This window comes from Helianthus annuus, chromosome 5, assembly GCF_002127325.2.
Source record: "Helianthus annuus cultivar XRQ/B chromosome 5, HanXRQr2.0-SUNRISE, whole genome shotgun sequence".
NCBI classification, from domain to species: Eukaryota; Viridiplantae; Streptophyta; class Magnoliopsida; order Asterales; family Asteraceae; genus Helianthus; species Helianthus annuus.
Window position 1 is genome coordinate 12,357,790 of NC_035437.2, and position 16,859 is coordinate 12,374,648.

Consider the following 16,859-nt stretch of genomic DNA (forward strand, 5'->3'; position numbering starts at 1 on the left):
TTTACGATGATATTGAATGATATTATTTGATAATACAATTCGTGCAATTTCTTTACGGATAAAGATTGGTTAGATGTAAGAGTTTATCTCGAAAAAGGTTTTAGAAGTTATGTTGTAATGGATGCGAAATAGCAAATCCCTTGGGATTTCGTTATGCTATCAAAGGGTATGATAAGCTATGCAAGTCGACAAGTTCTAGTTGAACAAGTCGAGTAAGAATAAGCTACTACCCGTTTTGAACGGGTGGTCATGAATGCTATGACAAATGCTTGAAGTTTAATCCGTTATACGGATGGAAAGGAAAGATTTATGTTGAAAGCAATTAACCCGATGTTACCGGGTCGTATGCGATAACCTTGAACCTCATTATGAGGGTATATGCCATTACCCATTTAATTGGGTAAATCGAATGCGTAAGAATAATGAAATCATATGAACGAATGAAGCTAATATGTTGTTACATTGAGTTAAATGAGAATTACGACTAATTGTTGAAGTCTTGTCATTGAATGTTGGTAAGTCCTCAACTTAGGCGACTCGGCGAAATGGAGCGAGCACAGGATCAAAATATGTCTTACCAAGCGCTTCCGCTAGCTTATGCTAATGTTTTGGGTCAAAATACTTTTTGTACAATTTTTTGGTAAAACGCCTTTAAGTACTTGATGTTTTAGTTTTAGTAGTATCATGTAGAATGATATTGTTTTGAATGTGGTTAAAACAGGGGCATACTCGTTTTACGGACGGGTCATGCCCAATTTTTGTAAAAATTTTAATTATGTATTCAAGTTGGTATTTTTGATGTCTATTAGATTACTCTAGTAAGTAATTTACCTTTTTGGGTTGTGAAAGATTCGTATATTTTAAAAGTTTATGGTTTCTAGCGTCTTTGGATGTCAATTCTTCTAGACGCAGAACCGGGTGTTTCAAGTTATTATACTATCTTCAATATAATAAAATTTGTTATTACTATTATTAAGAAATTCAGTTATTAATATTGTTACCATTCTTATATTTTTGACTTTATTATTTTGTTGTCATTATCATTGTTATCACAAGTAACATTATTCTAAACGGTATTATTAATTCCCACTAGATTACCATTTTCATATTAATCATTTTACCAACATTAATTAACGAATTCCCAAACACAATAGGGTAATCTCTTGCAACTCTTGGATCAAATTCACTCTCGTATTCTTTACCAAGAAACGCAACGCACTCTAAGGTGAGTATACATGACCCATTTTCGTTTTACACTTTTGGGTGCAATATGTATTCTATATCAAACAACACAATCACATCAAACATTTATGCACACTCTATCCATACTCTATGTGATACATTTTAATCATGTTAGACATGTTATGCTACTGTAAACACTCATGACTATGTGTTCATTAACTTCGTACAAGCCTCCCCTAACAATGGTAGCGCTATAGGTTGAGAAACGCCCATCCCGTTATATTAACGGGTATTGTTAGGTTAAACTATGTTAAAACCACCCATACTCTTTTGGGTTGGACACGTTAATTGCGTTAAACTTTGGTTTGGACACGTAGAGTAACATCGTTTCGAGTATACTGTCAATATGATATTGTATTTCACATTTGGATATGAGCAACATTTTAAACACGTATTATGCTATGTATGAAAACTTGTATACTCGCCAACATGCTTTTGTTGACTTTATTTTAATACATATTGCAGGTTGATTTATCAAGATACAAGAAAGCAAGCTAGGATGGCCTAGAAACTCATTTTAGAAATAAACTATTGTTTGAATTTATTTTTGGATGTTGAAACTTTGTGTTATCCTTTAGAATCTAATAAAATGATTTAAATTATATTGTCACATTTAGTGTTATGTTGTTTTGAGCAATTTGTTCGTCTCATCCCGATGTTTCCGCCATCGGTTGGGGTGTGACAGGATCGATCTCCAGTTTTTTGTACCGTAAACTCTCTTGAATGCAAATTTCAGACGAGTATTTTATGAATGAAATAAACCAAAAAGCATGAAGTTGCATAAAACTAACTAAAATTATTGTATCTTATAATTTGAATGTATCATAAAAACGGGATTCAACCTTATGTAATACACGTGTTTTAACATAATAATAAATAAATTCAAAAAACAAAGTAAAATATTATAATAAGTAAATAATACATCAAAGTTCATTTTAAAAGAGAAATTTTGACAACTGTATGTGTTAACATATGACATTATTCCATCTATAAATTAGCAACTTTTCTGTGCATCCAGTTATACCCCAAGCTTGGGGAGTTTTTTTTTTTAAAAAAAACTTTGATATTTCACTTTTAACCTAGAAGTTTTATCTTTTACATTTTAATCCATTTGAAATTTTTACTTTTAATTCAAAGTTTTTCATCTTTTGTAATTTAAAACAAAACTTTATTATTTACAACGTTGGTCCCCCATACTTTTTATCTTTCGCAAGTTTTTCATTTTACATTTCGTTCTTATTTTGCGAGTTAACATGTCGTAGCGTGCATGTGAGGTTCAACGTTTTTTGCTCTCTTTTTTCATATTTGACAGACCGGTCGCAACGCGTCTATTTTTCCTTTTGAAAAGTTCACCGCAACAGGCGGGTCCTAGATCGACTAAGTTATATTTTCTACGTTTTACGTTTTTGGTTAATTTCTTCGCATTAACACACTGTAACGGGTGTGCGTGGTTCAACGATTTTAGTCTGCTTTTCGTTTAGTGTAATTTTTACCATTTTATCTATTTTATTTTTACAAGCTTGAGAGTCAATGTGATTGTGGTATTGGTGCTACTTGGCACGGTTTTACGAATGTTTTTAACCAATTAAATTTTTTACTAATATTTTGTTTCGGTTTACCCCTATACTTCCTTTACTTAAAAACTATTTTTACGTGCATATTTTATGTACGGGTATGTATAAATATGATTTGTTCTACATCCTGACATAAACTTTTTTTATAGATGAGTCAGATCAATTATAATACGTTTTCGTTTAAAGAAACCATTTTTACGTGCATATTTTTATGTACGTTTTCGTATAAATTCAAGTTGTTCTACGTTTCGACGTAAACTTTTTTGGGAAATGATTCATGTCAGATATAATATGTTTTCGTGTTTATTTTATGTATGTTTCGTAAAGTTTGTTTCGAACCGAGTGAAGTCAAATTATGGTTTCTTTTTCTCCCCTTTTTTTTTCGAAAGCTCTAACCATTTCGATTACATGTGCATATTTTCCTTCATACCGTTACGTTTTCTATTTGTGAGTTGGGTCACATATAATACGTTATGATTGTTCGATATGAATTTGATTTACTTTACGTTTGATTCAATCACAATGCTTATACAGGTTACATTGAGTTCAACTGGATACATCGAAATGTGTGTTTTCATAACGTTTGGACTAATCCATTCAATGTTTACGATGTACCCGCACCGCAACGCGGACGGGTCTTAACCCTAGTTATATTTTATTTTAACAATATATCTTTTTATTATAAATTATATAAAATTACATTTATACAACCTGTGTAATACACGAGATTCTAACCTAGTATAATATAATTAAAATCTTTTCATTAATATTCAAAAAAACACCACATAACATTTAGAAATACTACATAATACTAAGAAAAAAACACTACATAATGTTAAGAAAAGGTAAGGAAACATATTGTGATTATTTGTGTTGTTTATATAGAGTTATTTTTTTTTTAATTTTCGTTGTGGGCCAACAGTAAAAAATGGTCAGTGGTGAGCTGAATGATGATCTTCGGGTGATCCAATTTTGTGAGGGGGGGGGGGGGGGGTGTTGTTCCTCTTTTTCTTGCGGTACATGGAATTTTATAAGATGGAATTGATATGTACATGTATATATGTATGTAGGTTATTAGCTATACGATGGTTGTGTCCACTTTTATTCGCACATTCTACTCAATTTCCATCCAACGCCAACTAAGATGTCTGTACACATATGTATTATGCATACATGGAGGTTTTCAGGCAAAATACAAGTTTTTTTTTTCGTCTTGATGTTAAAACATGAATAACAAAATAAATTATTCATGTGTATGTTATGTGTAAGTTATATTACCTACCCATAACATAGACATAACATAGACATGTGTAGACAAACATACATAATTAGAAAAAGACATGAACATATTAGTTTAATAGTTTTTATGTACACAATATAAATATGTAAAAAACTTACAATTTAAAAAAAATGTTAATCATTAATAAAAAGTTAAACGATTCAAGTATGCAGATCGCGTAAACAATGCATGTAAGACCATGCGTAGTGGGACGTTTTTTTTTTAAATTGCCCAATCACGCCCAATAACGCCCCTTCCCCACTACACCTGGGCGTTATTGGGCGTTATCTTGCAAAAAATGCTCCTTGGCGTGGTTTGAAAAACGCCGAATGGGGAAAAGGTTGGCCAATCACATTAAAGATTCCATTTGCTTGGCCAATAAGATTTTTAGGTGTTTTTTTTTATTTTATTTTACTACAAAACATATTGCCCAATAATACCCCATCCCCAATACACCCATTTTAGAAAACACCCAATAATGCTCCATTACTGACTGTGCTGCCACATAACGCAAAACGCTCAAAAGTAAATATTACCCACTACCTATGGTCTAAGAATACATTAACATGGATAAATTGATTATACAAGGCTTAAAGACACTACTCAAAATTCACTAATCACTATACACTATACACATAAGTTTGCTAAAAATACATGCACATTAAAAACTTAAATATGTTATTTTATTAATTTTATATCATACTTATGAATAGTGACTCATTTTTTTTTCTTGTATGATTCTTGTCTTGTAATGGTTTTTTCTTTCCTTTCAATTTTTGTCTTTCATTCTTTTTGTGTTGTAGTGAGTTTGTCTTTGTTTTACGCTAGTTTGCGGTATAAGTTTGCTTTTGTCTATGTTTTATAGATCACGTGACCGTATAAATTTGTATTTTTGTTTTATGATTTTTTCGGGTTTTGATCTTCGTTTGCTTACTACTTAGCACGGTTTTATGACCTCGTCGTTCGCAACGTAGGGGTCAACATAGGTGTATGAACTGTATATGTTTTTTCTCAACGTGCCAGTATAAAATTCTTTGAACACGAAGTTGTTTCACAATAAAACATTTGTTTTGTATTGTAGGCTATATCAAATGCACGTATCATGTCGATACCGTAACGAACCGAACGAATACCAACCAAACAAGAATGATACCGGTACATATATTCGTTTTTATAGTTTTGAGTTAATTGCCAAAATCGTCCCTGAGGTTTGGACAGGTTTGCCATTTTCGTCCAAAATGACACTTTTGTACCAAATTGCCCCCAACGTTTGTAACTTTTTGCCATTTTCATCCAAACCACTAACTTAGTTTATTTTTCTGTTAAGTTAAGGATATTTGGATGAAACTGGCAAATATAAAACCATAAGGACGATTTTGGCAATTTACTCAAACTCTTTTAAATTTCTTTTATTTACTTAATTTAGTTACATATATAATAAAAAAGAATATACATGCAATTTTTATATGACAAAATAATAGCTTTGTCACATAACTTTTATAAATTTTCATCCAACCACTAACTAAGTTAATTTTTCTATTAAGGCGAAGGATGTTTATAAACTAAGATAGAAATTAATTTCTAATTTTTTATATAGATCAGTTTTATAAAAATAAAATCTACTTGAACCTCTAAATTTTATAAAATTAAAATAATGGTGACCTTATTGAAAAGTCAAATAAAAGAATCTTATCATATGTACCAAGTTTGTAATTCATCTTCTACTCTTTTAAATTCGTTCATACGGAAAAACAGAAGCCAGTCCCCCCCTCTATCAAACAACGTATCGTTACCAAACCTTAAAATTACCCACCAAATTGTAATTATAATGCTATGAACCAAAAGTTTCTTAATCAAGCCATTCAGAATAAGTATTAGTTATTTAATTAAATAAATATTTTATTTCTACCAACATATTTCCTAGGTGCTCAACACATTTAAAAAATATGTAATGTTTTACAATTTTTTTCTATCTCTACAACTGATAAATACTAAAAGTTGTAATCGATTGTTATGTGTTGCACAACAATGACGTTTTCTCTTTATAAAACTGATTTATATAAAGAAGCTGTAAATTAATTTCTGTCTTAATTTATAAAATTTAAAACATCATTCACCATAACAGAAAAAAATAAACTGAGTTAGTGATTTGGATGAAAATTTATAAAAATTATGTAACAAAACTATTAACTTTTTTTTTTCTTCTAAAACTCCACATATATTCTTTTTTATTATATATCTAACAAAAATAACTAAATAAAAGAAATTAAAAAGGGTTCGAGTAAATTGCCAAAATCGGCCATGTGGTTTTATATTCGTCAGTTTCATCCAAATATCCTCAACTTAACAGAAAAAATAAACTAAGTTAGTGGTTTTGATGAAAATGGCAAAAAGTTACAAACGTTGGGGGCAATTTGGTACAAAAGTGTCATTTTGGACGAAAATGACAAACCTGCCCAAACCTCAAGGATGATTTTGGCAATTAACTCTATAGTTTTTAATCAATATAAAGCATGTGTCAATTATTATACCCAGTGTTAGTACCATGTTGGTACTGTAATGATGAAACGAACTCATATTAATCGAAATCCCACAACTAGTTAGGCCTAATCTCTGAAACTAAATACAAGCTAAAAGATATATTAATTAAAATTAAAAATAAAATATCATAGATATTTTCAAGACAAATGCCCAAATATAAATATCTGTTTAATACTGCGTGACTGCGTCCACTATTCATTCCTGATTTGCTTCAAACTTTCTCTTTCTGCAAATCATTCTTCCACATTTATATCCCTAAATTCTCTCTCTCTCTCTCTCTCTCTCTGGTTGCACTCTTCATCTCCTCCGATCAATCGTCCGCAATGGTTAGTTCTTTCTTCTAAGCACATTAATAATCTCCACCTTTGCATATTTTGTACATTCTTCTTTGCTTCTTTGTGTTCGTGTAGCAATTTGGTGTTTGATCGTTGATCTATTTACTTTCGATGAGTTTGTGTTGCCGTTTGAGCTTCTGGATCTGATTTCTGCCTAATATTTGTTTCGAATTATTTTAGGAATTATTAGGTAACATACAATTTGAGTAGGTAAGAAAGTTGATATGAGATTTGGTTAGTTCAGGCAGATGGTCTGGTCTGGACATTATTTTTTATTTGTTCAGAAATTTGAAAATAAATATGTATCATTCAATTGAATCTGACATACATATATGTTTATTTGTTTGGTATGATTGCTACAGGAGGTATTTAATTGTTGGTTTCTTCAAAAGTGTTCAATTGTGATGCTTTAATTAATAATATCTTACACTCAATGTCTATGTATTACTATTTATTATGTGATTGTGTTATTAAGATATATACTATAGGGTAAAGTTATTCTACAATGGCTCCTAAAATCCTAAAAATAAGAAGTGTACAAAGGCACAATGGATCGCAAAATATAACACAATGTCGAGCAAAATATAACACAACGTCGAAGAAAAAAGACACAATGAGTTATAAATAAAAACACAATGACGCAAATATAGAAAAGACACGATGATGATGTAAACAAAAAGTCTAAAATCTATAAGCTAAAGAGTAAATTGCCATTTTAGTCCCTGAGGTTTGACCAAAATTGCCACTTTAGTCCAAATAGTTTTTTTCTTGTCATTTTAGTCCAAATAGTTTTGTTTTCTGCTATTTTAGTCCATGACTTTTGTCATTTTTTTGCCATTTTCATTGACCACCACCACCTCCCACCACCAACCCCATCACAACCTTTTATCATCGCCACCACCTGCCTGCACCGTCACCACCCACCCCACCACCATCACCACACACCATTTCCACCACCACAGGCCACTTTTCCGCCACCCACGTCATCAACCAACACCACGGCCATCATCGTAAAACCAACAACCACCGCCATCATCTTCACTGTAAATCAGCACAACACCATCCCCATACCACCGCACCTGCAAAAAAAAATGTGATTTGACCAAAATTCACCTAAGTTAACTAAATTTTCTAAATGGAGTTAGTGGATTGGATGAAAATGGCAAAAAATGACAAAAGTCAGGGACTAAAATGGCAGAAAACAAAACTATTTGGACTAAAATGGCAAGAAAAAAACTATTTGGACTAAAGTGGCAATTTTGATCAAACCTCAGGGACTAAAATGGCAATTTACTTTAAGCTAAACATCTAAAACCTAAAATCTTACATCGTAGAGTTAGATGAGACGGTTTAAATGCCGCTTGAATGAGGTCAATCGGAGTCTGTTTGATACCCTTCTTACAACTTCTTATTTTTAGGAGACTTTGTATCTGATTCTAACCCTATATCATGTGTTTTTTTGGTTGCCCCATGAGTTTTTGTTTGACAACCCCTATAAAATTGTTGCGCGATTAAATTAAACGATGATAGATACTAAAAACCATTTTTTAGGGATGACCCTTTTTCTTCCTTACCATCATCCAAATTAGCATCTTTATCAAAGGTTTTTAAATATGTTTTTAATTTAATGAATTCAAAGGATTATGTTCTTGTTTTTAAAGAAAAAACCACATTTTAAAGAGGATTTCTATAAAGTTTATGGAATTAGCAATCATTTGTATTGGTTTTACTTCTTATGTATTTAATGGCATTGTATCTTATTAGTTTATAACCCGACCCCGCCTGAAAATTTTCACATCGAGTTGATAGATATCCGAGCACAAAAAAGAACACTACTCCGGTGAAAAAAATTTCTGGTTCGCCCGTGATTACAGTGGCTTTTTTTTTTTTTTTTGTTTACTACTAAACATGGACTTATTGATAAGACCTAACATTGTTAAAGGTTCTCATGAAGCTTGCTGAAATTTTAAGGATGATCATTTTGAGTTAAATGCCATTTTAGTCCCTGTGGTTTGGGTCATTTTGTCAGTTTAGTCCAAAGGTTTCATTTTTCGCCTATGGATCCAAAAAGGTTTCACCGTTGCCATTTTAGTCCACTGGGTTACCTTCATCCATTTTTTCAGTTAATGAGAAAGGGTAATTCGGTCATTTTATACGTAATTCTGTTAACTAGAAGGACAATTCGGCCATATAAAATGACCGAATTGCCCTTCTCGTTAACAGAAATAATGGATGAAGTTAACACAATGGACTAAAATGGCAACGGTGTAACCTTTTTGGACCCACAGGCAAAAAATGAAACCTTTGGACTAAACTGACAAAATAGCCCAATGTGCTCAGGTATTAAGGGGTGACCTATTTACAAAGGAAACTGGATACTTGTGCAATGTCTTAACATATAATATGTAGAAAAACATAAAGTAATTATCAATAAATACATTTTTTCGAGTACTTGTATGATCAGTTAGAGATGACCATTCCAAGAAGTATAATATTAACCATGGAACTACATTCTGTGGCTAATAGTTGATGAGTGCTGCTGTTGTATGTGCTATTTATTGTCTTTTGATAACTAGCCGGGTTATATCTTCATATTATTTTATAGAGTAAATTGCCATTTTAGTCCCTGAGGTTTGGTCCAAATTGTCATTTTAGTCCAAATAGTTTTTTTTTTCTCCTCTGGGTCCCTGACTTCTCCATTTTCTTGCCATTTTGATCATATTGCCTAACTCAGTCTAAAAATCTGGTTATAACCATGGGTATTTTTGGCATAACTGTTGTGTAGTGATAACCAGGGGTAGTTTACAACATAATCTATAAACCTCATAATAATTTAATGCCAAAAATACCCCTGATTATAACCTGGTTTTTAGACTAACTTAGGCAATGTGATCAAAATTGCAAGAAAAAGGAAAAGTCAGGGACCTAGAGGAGAAAAAAAAAACAATTAGGACTAAAATGGCAATTTGGACAATAACTCAGGGACTAAAATGGCAATTTACTCTATTTATTAAGTTGACCTTTGTTGGGTGCATGCTGTCATTGTGAAAATCCCAACTGCCATTGTTGTGAAAATCCCAACTAGGTGCCGATTAATCCCTGATTAATCTCGATCAACCACCGCCCGACTAGCGATTACTACAACACTGCGATCCTGCAATATATTTTAGGTTTCTTTGTTTGGACCCTACATACCATTGATGTGTATTATCTCCTAACGAGACCATCAGGATGCTATATATCATACTCATAGAAATTTCATTCGTAATAACTAACTCTACTCTATCTTGTAAAAAAGGCCTATATGTTTTGGATTTTTTTATTAGCAAATTTTGGAAGTTTGATGTGGTTTGACTGTTAAAATTTTACATGATAATATGTAGGCTAACGCGGCATCTGGTATGGCCGTGCATGATGAATGCAAGCTAAGATTTATGGAGTTGAAGGCTAAAAGAACCTTCCGTTACATTGTGTTCAAGATCGAGGAAAAACAAAAGCAGGTGATTGTAGAAAAAGTTGGTGAGCCGGCTCAAAGCCACCAAGATTTGGCTGCTTGCCTTCCTGAGTCTGAGTGTCGATATGCTGTCTTCGACTATGACTTCGTCACCCAAGAGAATTGCCAAAAAAGCAGGATCTTTTTCATCGCATGGTAATCATAATAAGACGCTAACGATAATTAATTCTAAAAAAACAAATTGTAATTCATCTTTTATTTTATGAATTTTGCAAAGGTCTCCTGATACTGCACGGGTGAGAAGCAAAATGATTTACGCAAGCTCCAAAGATAGATTCAAGAGGGAATTGGACGGAATTCAGGTGGAGCTTCAAGCAACCGATCCCACAGAGATGGATCTTGATGTTTTTAAAAGTCGCGTCAACTAATTAAACAGTACGTGTAACGCCTATGGTCATTGCATTAGAGATGTTAATAGTTTCAAGTTTGTTTTTTGGGTGGATGATGGTTGGTTGTTAAAAGTCTTGATGACTCTTGGTGTTCTTTGTTTAACAAATATTTTGTGTTGAAAACTTGAATATGGATGATAATAACTTTTGATATTAAGTATTAACCCTATGTGCCCATAGCATTACAGTCTAGTGGTATCTTGGGGTTAGGATAAGACTTTGACACCATGAGGTCCTGGGTTCGATTCCCACAAGGGACTTTTGCTATATTTACTTGGTTTCCTCCCGAATTGGTGTATAAGCGTTATTGCCTAGTGGAGATGGATATGATCGGGTGGTTCCGCTGGTGGCACGATGATACTCCAGTGGTCCGTCAGTGATCCAAATTTGTCGTTCAAAAATAAAAGTATTAACACCCTATGCATTATGGATTGTTGCTTGCTTCAATCTAGGTTTGCCAGTGACGAAAAATGACAACCTACAACTATTCGAGTTGAAATCAAGACACAAACAACCTTAGGATCAGATACCGTGTAATCAAGAGCAACCCTCGATCGCATAAGTAAATTGGATATAGCCCAAAACACTTCCCTTTTCCAACGATTCGAAAACGTTTTTCGTTTTGTAAAAGTTCCAGAGTTCAGATTTAAAGCACTCAAACTCTGATAAGTGATAAAATTCTTTGTAGCTATAGAAAACAAGAAATGGTTTCATAATAGTTTCGGTTAAAAACAAAACGGTCAAAACACATTTTTTATGACTCGATGCACATTCAAGAACAACCCTGACCTCTAAGAACAGCGGGCCGTTCGCTAAACGCTTCAATGGGTTTGGCAGGTTCAACTAAAAAACCACCACAACCATGGGTTCACAAAACAACTCTAGATTGAGTGAATGTGACCGTTGGAGGGGAAAGACAAAGTGGAAGTACATTGGGAAGCGTGGGGGTTAGGGGGTTTTCTCATAAGGGTTTCCTCCTCTTAGGTTCGATCTCTAGAAAGTGCATTATGTACATAATGGGATTATCACTTGGGAAGGATTCGAACATAGGGCAGGGTTTAAGAGCTTGTTCTCTCCCTGAGAGTTAGCGGGTGTCTTTGGAGCCAGCTGCACTAGCCGTTCAAAAAAAAAAAAAAAAAAACTAATGTGATCTCATGAGGGTTCAAGTAATGGATATGAGGTGTCACAATAGGATTGGTTTATAATCAGGCTTCACAAGGGATGGGCTTTGAACGCCCTTCCCCCTAATTCTTTTTACAGGCCTCCATCTTTCATCTAACATAACTTACACTTGCAACATTTAAGTTAGCAATTGAATTTAGGATTAATGTAACATATTTTAACAAACACAAAAGAAACCCCTTAATGAGTTTTAGTTGCTCTTAAAAAAATCTTTTAATATGCAATTAAACCCGGTTAAAGAAACGCCACAACAGTGACGTGGTATACATCACATCGATAAAGCTTAGTTAGCGAGCATGCCTGAAGGTTTGTTACGAATAATTAGACAAACACCAGCGTTTAACTTGTTTCCAGCAACGCCCATATATATATGTTCCCTAAATACACCAATGATCGATGTATGTCCTGTCATTTTACTTCATCGATATAAATGTCAGTCACACAACGAACCGATATGAGACAAAATACTTAAAGACAAACCGGTATATTTTGATGGTTAGACAAAGATAAAGACACAAGTAGGAGAACTAAAGAGAGACATATGACAACTGAAAGCAAAGTGTTTTTATGTTGCAAAGAATATGCAATGGAAACAAACCTTAAAGTTGTGACCTACTAAACACGTATATGCCCTATTTATACAAAAAGTAAATTAATGGATAGTTAACAAAGACATTTACTTATACATCTTTCTTTAGTTTATTTCCATGTAAACTTCCCTAAACATGTCTTCACTCACATTACAATGACAAAAACCCCCCCGCCTGCCTAACACCATAATAATCTAAGTTATAGATCGATCATGAGCGGTTTTTGCCTGCCAAACCACGAGTATATATAGCATGTTCGTGTCAAATGTTCAACTCACTCGCTCTCAACTTCTCAAGCTTAAATAAAGAAACGTTTTTAGGAGTCCATCTAAGACAGTAGTACTTTGACAACATGTTGGCCTTCTTGAATGCTCGCTTCTTGGCTTTCGTCTTTGGTCTCTTAGGTATTTTTATATCAATTTTTTCGTCTTCAGTTGCTATACATTTTATTCTAAGGCTTAACATCATATATATCGTGCTTATGCAGGTAATATTATATCGTTCCTTGTGTTCCTAGCCCCTATGTAAGTCTCACAAACTAAAAAATCTTGTTTCAACTAGTACTTAAATCGTGTTTGTTTATTTATTTTGGGTAATGGTTTCCTTGTTTTGCGTTATTAGGCCAACGTTCTACAAGATTTACCGAAAGAAATCGTCGGAGGGATATCAGGCAGTGCCTTACATGGTGGCTCTCTTTAGCGCGGCATTGTTGTTGTACTACGCGGTTCTGAAGACAAATGCATACATGATCGTCAGCATCAATTGCATTGGATGTTTTATTGAAATAGCTTACCTTTCAGTATACATATTTTATGCACCCAAAAATGCCAAGGTATAAAATCTTAACCTCTTTTTTTTTTTTTTTTTTTGGGGGGGGAGGGGGGTGGCAAATTAACTAGGGGTGTGAATTTCTGACACGACCCGAAAACACGAAACGAACCTAACACGAAATTCACGGGTTTGGGTTTAGTCTAAACGGGTTCGGGTCAGTTTCAAGTTGAACCCGCGAACCCGTTTAGCTAAACGGGTCAGGTTCAGGTCAACCTGGTCGGGTTGGCGGGTTGACCCGTTTAACCCATTTATATTAAAATTATATTTTTAAAATATGTTTTATCTCATAAATTTAATTAGGTGTGTAATTTTATGTCATAATTATAACTTAAAAAGGGAAATTGACATAAGATTTTATGTTTTTAATGTAATCTTACTATATAAATTTGTGTTTTTTTTTTGTAGCAGATATTAATTTTAATATATTAATTTATTGAAAAAAAATAAAAAATAAAAAATTTCGGGTTGAATGGGCCGGTTTCGGGTCAGCCTGAGAATATTCGGATCGCGTTCGGGTTCAGATGTATGACACAATTTCCGGGTTCGGGTTCGTTTAAGATTTTCGGATACGGGTCAGGTTGAACCCACCAACCCGCGAACACGACCCGTTTAGCACCCCTAAAATGAACCAGTATGGCCTAGGATTAAAAATACCCACCCCATTGTTAAATAAGAAAAGAAAAACTCGTTTTAGTGTCGCAAATACGTTTTATCGCCTGTTACTAAATATGTTGGTTGCAGATATCTACACTAACGTGTATATCTATATTCAACGTGTGTGGACTTGGTACGGTGATGTTAATCTCGTTGATCTTGGTGAAAGGCCCAAAAAGAGTTGAACTTGTAGGATGGATTTGTGCTGTCATCAATCTTGCTGTGTTTGCCGCTCCTCTTAGCATCATGGTAAGCATTATAGCGACTACCCGAAACCGTCACAAAAGAACTATATTTGATAGGGTTGTAAACGAACCGAACGTTCAGCAAACAGTTCGTGAACAGTTCGGTGGGAAGTTCGTTTATGTTTGTTTGTTTAGTTAATGAACAGACACGAGCAAATTAACTAAATAAACGAACACGAATAAAGGTCTCGTTTGTTCGACCGAGTTCATGAATGTTCAAGAATATGTTTGTGTACACTCGTTCGTGTTCGTTTGTTTATGTTAACTTTTTAAAAGTTTTTAATGTTTTTTTTTTAATATTTAGCTTTCCCTCTTGAGTTTTACTTTCCTCTCTAAACATTCGTTAATAATTATATTAAAAAAATAGTAAAATGTAATTCCTTATCTAAACATATGAAGAAGTTGGACACTAAACCCCCTAAACATTAGTTAATAGTTATATTGAAAAAAATTGTAAAATGTAATCCCTTGTCTAAACATACGAAGAAGTCGGACACTAAAGACATTTTATATGGGATATGTCTAAGTAACTTTAGATAATTATCTTAAGTTACCTAATCTTGATTTATCGTATAATGCTTGTACTGGACTTCTTGATCTATCATTTAACAGTTGTATTTGACTAATTGTATCGGATGTTTAAGGTTAATGGTGTTTTTTTATTTCAAGTTTAATGTTCGTTTGTGTATATTTGTGTTCGTTTGTATTTGTGATCAGTGTTCACGAACTGTTCGAGAACAACTTAAATTTCTTAATAAACGAACACGAACGTAAACTTCAGTTCGACATGTGTTCGCGAACAGTTCACAAACATCTGCATTTCCTTAACGAATGAACACAAACATAGCCTCATTTGTGTTCATTCGGTTCGTTTACCTCAATATTATTTATTTATGCAGAGGAGAGTGATTCGAACAAAGAGCGTGGAGTACATGCCATTCATGCTCTCCTTCTCTCTCACTTTATGTGCCACTGCATGGTTCTTCTATGGCTTCTTTGTTAACGATTTTTACATAGCGGTAAGTAAAGGGCATTTTTCGCGACAAACTTTCCCGTCACTCAGTGGCAGATCTAGGATTTTATTCTAAATAATGGGTTTCTTTTGGTAAATTCTTTTTAATTCTCACTAAAAAAAAATTCTAAATTCTATAAGGTTCTCACTAATTTTTCCATTTTTTCCAAACGCACCGAGAACCCACAAATGTGGGTTGGATCCACCGCTGCTGTCACTAGCCATTTTTGACATAATGATGTAATTAGTACATATTGGTTTGGGTGACAGGTACCAAATGTAGCTGGATTCTTATTTGGGATAGTTCAAATGATATTGTATTGCGTATACAAGGATTCCAATAAGAAAAATGATAAGGATGAGCAAGAGAAACCAAATAATAAAAGCACAGATAAAGAAGGTTTTGAGGTGGAAGTGGTCGCTGACAGCCAATGTAACCGTCGCAATTAGTAATTTGGTTGGTTCAAGAAAGAGAGAATAAGAATATATGTTATGAAAGTGCTTTAAAGATTTTCTGTTTATTTGGTTGATTATTATTATAAGATTAAAAGAATGAAGTACCCTTGTGGTTGCATGTTTACTACACGATCAATAAACTGTTGTTACTTTTGTGCTTCAAATTATGGATCGTATTCATGATAATAGTTTTACACTTTATGTCTACAAGTTTTATGTTTTATGATCCCTATTTACAATCCATGAGACATAACATATGACAGGGTCAATTAGAAAAGTGCCGAAAAATCTTCCTGATAATAGATCCGTACAGTGGCGAAGCTTGAATTTTTCGGTCGGGGGGCGAAAACGTATATACCCACAAATTTCTATACGAAAACTACATATAACACTACTGAGCGAAAAATTCGGGGGGCGGGCACCCCCTCCCCGCCCCTCTTATCCTTAGCCCTTGGATCCGTATTCATGATATTAGTTTTACACTTTTTTTAGTTAATTCCTACTAATACCCTTAAAGAAATTGACGATCTCTGCAGTAGATTAGAAAGTGCCGAAAAATCATGTGCCCATAAAACCCAACAACTTCGAATAGAAATCGATTTGCTAACTATAATGTGATTAATAATAATCATGTAACTCGATTTTTTTTTAAATATGAAAACGTATGTTGCGTATTTTTCATCATGTTTTTACTTTAGGGACTAGAATTGAAATTTACAAAAATCGTCTAATCCTGTGAAAAACAAGCTTGGCTTCGCCCGGGTTCGAACCGGAGACCTTCAGTGTGTTAGACTGACGTGATAACCAACTACACCACGAAACCAATTGATGCTTGATCGGTTCACTAAATCAACTTAAAATATTACAAATATACAACACATTTTTCAAAACCATAAATATATATAATAAGTCTCTCAATCATCCCCTCTAGAAAGATGATTAAATTGAAGCTTTTACTAAACGACCAATTCTGACCCGAACCTATTTTAGTGCGAACCCTTTTTGACCCAAAACA

General features: G+C 33.6%; 2 protein-coding genes, 1 long non-coding RNA gene and 1 other non-coding gene across 4 annotated transcripts; 3 read left to right on the top strand and 1 right to left on the bottom strand.

Moving 5' to 3' along the window:
* The first annotated feature begins 1,153 nt into the window (after nucleotides 1-1,153).
* Nucleotides 1,154-1,852, top strand: LOC110938561. The gene is made up of 2 exons (XR_002591487.1): nucleotides 1,154-1,225; nucleotides 1,708-1,852. It is a non-coding gene; the product is annotated as an uncharacterized LOC110938561 (long non-coding RNA).
* Nucleotides 1,853-6,808: 4,956 nt separating this feature from the next.
* On the top strand, nucleotides 6,809-11,038 carry LOC110939988 (actin-depolymerizing factor 1). The gene is made up of 3 exons (XM_022181551.2): nucleotides 6,809-6,962; nucleotides 10,355-10,620; nucleotides 10,703-11,038. The coding sequence occupies exons 1-3, from the start codon at nucleotides 6,960-6,962 to the stop codon at nucleotides 10,851-10,853; spliced, it is 420 nt and encodes a 139-aa protein (XP_022037243.1). The 5' UTR covers nucleotides 6,809-6,959; the 3' UTR covers nucleotides 10,854-11,038.
* Nucleotides 11,039-12,928: 1,890 nt separating this feature from the next.
* Nucleotides 12,929-16,008, top strand: LOC110938562 (bidirectional sugar transporter NEC1). The gene is made up of 6 exons (XM_022180811.2): nucleotides 12,929-13,050; nucleotides 13,134-13,170; nucleotides 13,268-13,478; nucleotides 14,219-14,380; nucleotides 15,276-15,395; nucleotides 15,659-16,008. The coding sequence occupies exons 1-6, from the start codon at nucleotides 12,999-13,001 to the stop codon at nucleotides 15,836-15,838; spliced, it is 762 nt and encodes a 253-aa protein (XP_022036503.1). The 5' UTR covers nucleotides 12,929-12,998; the 3' UTR covers nucleotides 15,839-16,008.
* A 585-nt stretch (nucleotides 16,009-16,593) lies between these two features.
* TRNAV-AAC lies at nucleotides 16,594-16,667 on the bottom strand. The gene has a single exon. It is a non-coding gene; the product is annotated as a tRNA-Val (tRNA).
* Between the last annotated feature and the right edge of the window lie 192 nt (nucleotides 16,668-16,859).

Coding starts and splice junctions, on each gene's coding strand:
- LOC110939988 (XM_022181551.2), top strand. Junction 10,621..10,702: donor AGGATCTTTTTCATCGCATG/GTAATCATAATA, acceptor AATTTTGCAAAG/GTCTCCTGATACTGCACGGG.
- LOC110938562 (XM_022180811.2), top strand. CDS start 12,999: ATGTTGGCCTTCTTGAATGCTCGCTTCTTGGCTTTCGTCTTTGGTCTC. Junction 13,171..13,267: donor CTTGTGTTCCTAGCCCCTAT/GTAAGTCTCACA, acceptor TTGCGTTATTAG/GCCAACGTTCTACAAGATTT. Junction 13,479..14,218: donor ATGCACCCAAAAATGCCAAG/GTATAAAATCTT, acceptor TGTTGGTTGCAG/ATATCTACACTAACGTGTAT.